Source organism: Gavialis gangeticus, unplaced genomic scaffold (genome assembly GCF_001723915.1).
Source record: "Gavialis gangeticus isolate Ggan-Ray unplaced genomic scaffold, GavGan_comp1, whole genome shotgun sequence".
In the NCBI taxonomy this organism is placed as follows: domain Eukaryota; kingdom Metazoa; phylum Chordata; order Crocodylia; family Gavialidae; genus Gavialis; species Gavialis gangeticus.
In genome coordinates this window covers 28,441,505-28,449,414 of record NW_017728997.1, presented here as the reverse complement: position 1 = coordinate 28,449,414, position 7,910 = coordinate 28,441,505, and the positions used below count along the sequence as shown (strand labels likewise).

The 7,910-nt window shown below is 38.8% G+C and overlaps 1 protein-coding gene across 1 annotated transcript in view; it reads right to left on the bottom strand.

Annotated features, from left to right (window-relative positions):
- Positions 1–461: 461 nt before the first annotated feature.
- WNT5A (Wnt family member 5A) overlaps positions 462–7,910 on the bottom strand; it is a 12,636-nt gene continuing 5,187 nt past the window's right edge. Inside the window, exons 4-5 of the mRNA XM_019505003.1 lie at positions 6,015–6,307; positions 462–4,342 (exon numbers count right to left, since the gene is read on the bottom strand). Coding sequence (XP_019360548.1) covers positions 3,884–4,342; positions 6,015–6,307 — 752 coding nt within the window. The 3' untranslated portion in view covers positions 462–3,883. The remainder of the gene's footprint in view (positions 4,343–6,014; positions 6,308–7,910) is intronic.

Here is a 7,910-nt window from a genome sequence, read left to right as displayed (position 1 = left end):
ATTTTGTACTAAGCACTTATAATATTTTAGGAATTTTCTTAACAGGTCCAGTCAAAATGCTCATTGAGATTCATGAAAAAGACAACATATCACATGGACTTTGTATAAGACCCTTCTACCACTTGGGTGTCAAATCATACAACTTAAAGCTCCTTCACTCTCCTTAGAAAAAGATTTTTAATTTCCATTTCCATTCAGTGCCTGCCGCTTGGTTACAGTTCACTCCTCTTAGTTTCCTCCCGGTTCCTGGTACAGTTCTTGATAATACTAGTGGCTTAAATGCTTTGCTAAAACAGTATGAAAATTGATATTGGCAATGACACAATAAAAAGGTTTTGCAAAGGTTTCTAAAAAAAAAAAAAAAACACCCGAACTTTTACTGAAATCTAAGACAATCTCCTTTGTATCCGAGACCACAACACCTATTTTGAACAAAGCTATTTGCTGCAACAAATATATGATTTTTTGTTAATTTTCCTGTTATTTGGAAGAGCTTGAACACAATCCAGTCCAAAAATGCTGACTTTCCTAAATAGGGGCTGTGTTTTTGCAATAAAGAATACTGGTCAATATACAAGTGAAGAAAAACTGAACCAGATGTGAGTAATAGGACCACAGAACTTTGCATTTGCCCAGAATCGCTATTTTAAACACACACTAGATGTTAGTCTACTGTTTTGTGGGATAATACATTCTTGGCAGCCAAAAGGGGGTTTCAATGTTAGAAGGTTATCCTCAAATGAAAGAGGAGGGAGCGCTAATTTATCAAGGGTCTCTGCTGCAGCAAACATTTCAGACACATTAAGGGAAAGTTCAGAGAGGGCTGGCCTCAGGACAGCGAGGCTTTGCTTTTTATTTTTTTTTCCTTCACTAGTTTACTTTCCTACTTCTAAGATTTCATTGTGCTCTTTTTAAGGAGCTTTAGTGTCCTTTTATATACCCTGAATTTCTGAATGAGAAGACTGGACAGAATTGTTACTATTTAATAGAGACCATCTCACACACACAACCCGCCCCCTCTCTTTAGACCAAGTTTAGACAGATTGAAGGAAGTAAGGGAAAGAACAAAGAAACCCAAAATGAAACAGCTTTAAGAACACAGACCTACAAACTCTTACTGGCAGTGGAAGCCTTTACTCACCCTGGGTACTGCACTGTAGTCAATTGGATCTTATATAAGAACTAGTCATGCAATTAAGACTGTTTACAGAATCAGCCTATCATGATACTAACTGTAAAAGCTACATACTGAGTGCTAAAAATTAAATTGATCCCTTTAGCCATTTGTCAGCTAGGTCCCTTACCAGGTATGCAGCACTTTGTAGTACATGGCTGCAAGCTTTCTTTTTAATTTTTTAAAATATAGTTATAGCCGTACATCTTCTTAATATAGAAATAAAAACTCCGAGAGGTACTTTGTGTTTGGCAAAGGATCCCTTTCCCATTTTACCATGTCATAAATTTAAAAATCAAAGGTGTTCATTGATTTAACAAATCCTTCTCTGAGAGATAATTGAAACCACTTCCCAATATACAACCAAAGTTTTATTTTTATAGTCTATCTTCCATTATGGCGTAATCCTTTCATTTTTTTAAACCAGTGAAATATACAAATCACACAAGACAGGAATATGTACATTAAATGTACAGAACAGAGGAAAGATCATAGAAGATTTACATATCTGAATGACACAAGTAAAATATTTTACATTAAATAGTATTTTAATAGCTAGGATCATTAGACTCAGCTCTGCTCAGACACAAGTCACTAGAAAAGGGAACAAGAGGTGATTCAACAAAATAAAAATGACTATGGTTTTTGTATAATAAAAACCAAAAGTGACATTCAATGAATTAGTGCTTTATTTTGTTTTTTACTTTAAAGATACTTTGTTTGCAAACATCTGGAAATGAGGGGTAAATATGTCCTTGTACAATAAATTAAGAGCAATAAAGCGCCATTTTAAAAGCTGATAAATGATCAAGATGAACTTAATGATACAGCTTATAAGCTTGTGATAAGTTAAGGCTTTAGTACAACTAGGCCAAAGATTAAAACCTTTCACATTTGTTATTGAAAGCCAATTTATTTATGGGATGGGAATGAATTGGGAAGAGGTGTCTGAACCAATGATAAATGCTAGATAAGTACACTGTATCAGGGGAAGCAAAGAAATCATTCTAATAAGTACCGATTTCCTCTCGAAAAATGTAAAATCAACAAAAGGGCCCAGCATAACTTGCTAGAGAATTTTAAGGCATCGCTGTTTCAGTGAGAATCAGTAATGGCCTTGCAGGAAAGAGAGAGAGGCAGCCTCCAACCCAGTGTGAATTCAAGTGTGTGGCACTGCCTCTGCCTGATAGCCCACAAAGCCCCTTAGGTTGAGAAAAGGCTTGCTTCTTTGCAACTTAAGTATTCTTAAATGTCCGAGTTAAATGTCAAAAAGGCTAGAAACATTTTAAAAATAAATCTCAAAGTGATTTGTAAAAGGAAATGAGGAATAATATGCTTAAAGCTGATGAAATACCCCTGTAACGATAGCAGTTTTATTTTTAAAAATATCACCGTCTGTACTGAAATATATATGTACAAAAAGCTTCGAAATATCAGACACCAACAGACCACAGTTTTCCCATATATATATACAACTGCTCAAGTATAGTCTGAACAGTTTGGATATACCTGCAATATATTATCTAAAGCAAGTGTATTAAAGACATAGGATGATAAATTTGGTATTGCTGCAACATTTCATTGAACTATAAAAGCCACTTAACGTCATTAAAATATTAAGCTATTGTCTCCTCAAGTCGAAGCTTTCCCATAATCCACAATAAACCAACCATTTCAAGAGTGGATGCCTAATGATTAATTTCCTCCCATAAAATGAGAGGGGTTATTTATCAAGCTGCGTTTTGAAAGGCGGCCAGCTATCACACCATTTAATAAACATCATTTCAAAATCTGGGGGGGATTCTAATTTTAAAGGGTTATCCAGGCTGGGAGAGTAAACCAGCTGCTGCGGTACAATTTCTATCAGGGCAGACCACCATTTGGTTAAATAGAGACCTCACCAGCTCCCAACATTCTTTATTGGTAAGGTATTGCTCAGGAAGATGAAAAGCTCACACACCACAAACAATCAGCTGAAGAGTTAATAGACCAAATTGTGCTACAACATGCATCTTTAGCATGAATCAAGGCAGGATTTCCTTTCCCATAGTTTTACTAGCTATTGGAACCGAGAGTGGAGCTATTGGAATCCTGAATAGTATAGGAATCTTATATGCTCTCACCCTTAAAGATATTACACATTTAAAAGTTGGCACACTTCAGATATGCAATTGGCACTGGAATAACTTTGTACTGGACACCCTGTGAACAAACCACCCCACCTTTTATGGACTCTCTGGATGTACCAATCAGTTTTGTACATATCTATTCTGATTATTTTGGGTCACCTGAAGCTAAAACCATGCACAGATTTGTGGATGACTGTGTCATAAGGATCATTTTCACATTCCAAGCACGTAACATGGTTTCTTTGCCTACTGCACATGTACTATGTCCCAAGGGACTAACTTAGGATATGATGGATTCTCCCCTCAAACTACTTTAAACTATTGTTTAAAAAGTCTTATTTTTTTTGTAAAATAAATATTCTTGGGTTCTCCCCCATTATTGCCAAAAATATAAGCCACGCACAGTTCTGGGATGGATGCAGAGAGGGTTCCAGTCATTTCTCTTTGCAACCTTTATTTTTTTTTTTTTTAAAAAGGCAACTCATTGGACTCTATAAATAAAGTGGAGATAGTTCTGGGGGAGGCAGCACCCCTCACTAGCAGGCAGGCAGGCAGAAGTTTCTCCCACCTCATCCACCCCCTATTTGCACACGAACTGGTCCACAACCTCTGTGCACAACTTGCATTTCACATAGCAGCACCAGTGGAACTTGCAATGGCAGCGCTCTCTCTGCACTGTCTTAAACTGATCATAGCCCCGGCCGCAGCACATGAGTTCACAGCCATCCATGCCCTCTGAGGTCTTATTGCAGAGACGGCCCTGGGTGCCCAGAGACCCAGTGCTTTCATTTCGCACACAGTAGTCAGGGCTAGGGTCGATGTAGATCAGGTCATGGATGGTGGGTGCATTGAAGCGGCTGTTCACCTGCACCAGCTTGCCCCGGGTGTTCAGTTTCATGGCAGCAGCACTGTCATATTTTTCCTTCAAGGCATCGCCAACCTTGCGGAAATCAGCTAGCTGCAGCCAACATGTCTTCAGGCTGCACGAACCAGACACCCCATGGCACTTACAGGCCACATCAGCCAAGCTGTACACAGTCTAGAGGAGAGAGAGAAAAAGAGAGAGAGGAATAAAAAGGTCAATGTAGCTGCTACATAGTTAACACCTCCCTTCTCCCCCCGTCCCCGCCACTCCACCCCTCCTACAGAAGACCCCTTAAGATACCATTTGTCACCCATCTTGCATGCAGGAGAGATGATCTTGAACAGCCTATCACCACACACACACCTCCCAGGACCATGCTAAGAGCTAAGTGCATACTTGGACTGCAGCAGAATCATTTGTGCTGTGCTCAATTTGAGGAATTTACCCTAGTGCCACTGAATGATTTTGCTGTTTGAGAAAGTTAAAACTATCCCTTTACTGTACATTTGTTTTATCCTCTCTATGGATCTCAGCTGGAGGCTGGAATTAGAGAAAGAGTTAAAGTTTCTCCTGCTCCTGGCTGTGCTGCAGTTGATTGTCTATTCTTGGCTCAGCAGCATCCTCTCATCCAAAAATATTGCTGTGCAAGAAAGACTTCATCCAAGAAGAAACCCCCAAACACCTTTGGGTGGGGGACTGAGCTATACAGCAATATCCTCTTTATAAAGCCTTGGCAGGGAAATCTCAGTCATTTACCCTGTATAAATAGAAATAAGAGTCAGTGTTGACACTGCCCCAAAAATCCTGGGGTCTGACACATTAGGTGGATACTGTATGCAACTTCCACCCAGTATTTAAAAAGAGAGTTATAATGTTGCCAAATGGCATTGCAAAAACTGTGAGTCTCTGTAGGCAACTATGAAAGTGTCGTTTTTCTTCTTTCTAGTAGTAAATTGGCCTTTCCATTGCTTTCAGACGCCCTCCTCTCACATTTAAATACTATTAATTTTCAATTATCTTTCATCCTTCCTCACCTTGAAACACAAGTGTAAAGTCTCCAGCTGCCTATTTCTGGCACCATGGGCTTTAGGAAAATAATGATTTTGGCTCTTTGCATTCACAGCATTAAAAAAAAGTTTACACTCATTCATTTAAGGCATTTTCAAGATTAAAGAAGCCGTAAAAACATGTTTAACCACAGAAGAGCATGTTTTCTAATAATATGGAGAAGCTTTTCACATCCTCACAAGGCAGAAAAAAAAAATCATATAAACATAGCCCTGTAAAAATATTCCATTCTGGGGAAACTGGTGTTTGTCTCTTCCCTCCAAAGCAAACTGGATTGGTTGGAAATATAAACCAATAAAATATTTTTCTGAAGAATATTCACAGTGAACTGTAGGGTTTTACTAAAAGACCATGGAAGAAAACAAGCTGTATTAGGGTCCCAGTGATCTCATGGGGGGCGAGGGGGGAAGGGAAGGGCAAAGCCTACAGCTCTAGTATTATCGTTCAGGGTCTCTCTCTCACACATACTCGCTGCTGTAAAGCAGCACAGAGGTGTACACTGTCCATCACACCATACCTAATCCAACACAGTATAGTTTCTTTCTGTGTCTTAAAAGGGAAAAAAAACATTAAAAGTTTTGATTTCACAGCTCACCAGCAGGTTTCAGTAGGGGCTAATTAGAAAGGCAAGATAAGTTTATCTTTACAAAAGCAACATGTGTAAAAGTTAAGCACCTTATGAGAAAGCTTTAAAGGCCCCCTCACTAATGAGATAGCACCTTCCTAGGCAGGCTGCTTTGGGGTAGGGGGAGAAACAGCTAGTCCCCAAGTCACTTACTCTTCTTCCAGCTTCATTGTTATGCAGGTTCATCATGATCCTTGCACTCTCGTAAGAGCCTCTCTGATAAAGTCTCTCTCGCTCCCGGGCATCCACAAACTCCTTGGCGAAGCGATAGCCATACTCTATATTATCCCCACAGCCACCCCAGAGCCAGTCTCGGGGTAAATCTTTGGGCCTGGCTGCTCGGCTGCAACCACAAGAAGAGAGTTCCCCCTCTCGGCAGGCACGACTCATTGCATTTACTACCCCTGCAGCGCTGACTGCGTAAGTAAAAGCAGTCTCCCTGCTGCCTGTAAAGAAAAAAGAAGGAAAGTGTTAAGAGCGATCTATATATGTTCTAAGATGGTCAGTACAGGCTAGAGCAAAATGCTGTAAGGACCATCCAAAATTAACTGGGTTCTTGAAAGGTCTTATAAACTTAAAGAGCTCTCTTAGGAATTGTTTTTACTTCCCCTCCTCCCGCCCCTCTTCCAAAAGCAAACAAATCAGTGTCAGTAAGTGGAGGGGTTATAAAAATATAGATGACAAATTCTCCCCTCATTTATGCTGGTCAAAATCAGCCCAATGCAAAAGGTGGCAATGGTACAACTAAGGAGTATCAGGCCTCAAGACTGAATTCAGCCATTTACTACTGCGTTAAAAAAGTATCTGCGCGAGGAAAAGGGAAGGAAAAATCCTTGCTCTTTTTAAAAATGTAAAACACAACGTCTAAAAGCCTGTTTCTTAAATTGCTACTTGCTGAATATGATTTATGCACTTTACGCATTTGTTCCAATTTTTTTTTTAAAAGTTCCAGCATTTCACAAAGCCTGCCGCTATCAATGAAAGTTCACATCAGAATTATGCACGGCAATTCTTAGCCTTCCACATTAGCCAGCCAGCAGCTTTGAGGACGTTTACTGAAAAACAGAGCAACACACACACACACACTTCTTTGATATCTAATAACCAGACTCATCAATTAAGAATCTATCAGACAGAAATAACTGGCAGTGGGTTCTCTACAAGTTACAGCGAAGAAAAAGCCTGAGCCAGGTGCAGGCTGAAGGTTCTCTCAGAAGTCTGTTTCCCTTAAATAAAATTGGGGAAAAAAAGAAAAAAAAACCCTCAAGTGAGAAATAAAAATAAATTTCTTTCAAAGTTATCACAGAAAAACATTTTTTGCTTAATTTAGGCTACTCATACTACGCTACTCCCCAGTGGAAGATGAAAAAATTAAACAGATTCCTTAACAGCACCTGGAACTATCTTTACTTAGAACCCATTTCCAGGAATGGCAGTTTAATTCACAATCAGAATACCTTTCATTAAAACAAATATAATACTAGAGAGCCTCCTAGAAGTATGCATTTCCTCTTAGCAGGAAGTAGAGCCAAAACGTTTACTCTGTACCACTACAGGCCCAAACCTAGAGTTCTTCTCCAGGCAGGATTTCCAAAAAGACTGTATGATCAGGCTAAAACATAATTTGAATTAAAAAAATAATTCAAAGGTTTAATTTTTGGTTCAATTAATAAGTATACTGTTCTTCCTTAGTCCAATAATTTAGATTAGTCTTGGTAAACACCAATTTTATTAAGGTCTTAGGGAGACAGTCTTCAAAAATTGTGGTTTTGTGAAAAAAGATTTGAATGTATTCAGATATACATTTACAGTAACAATTTTTGGGGGCTGGGACTAAATGGTCTAAGGCCAAACCTGACTAGGGCCTTTGGGCACCATCTTAGCCTAAATAACATACAACTTTAGGTCTGGCTTTAATATTGATATGGAACTAAGATCAGAGCACCCTTGCTAGTGTCACTACTGCCAACTTGGATTCATTTATGTTGATTTGAAATAAGGAAAAAAAAAAAAAAAAAAAAAAAAAAAAAAAAAAACCAAAAAAAATTT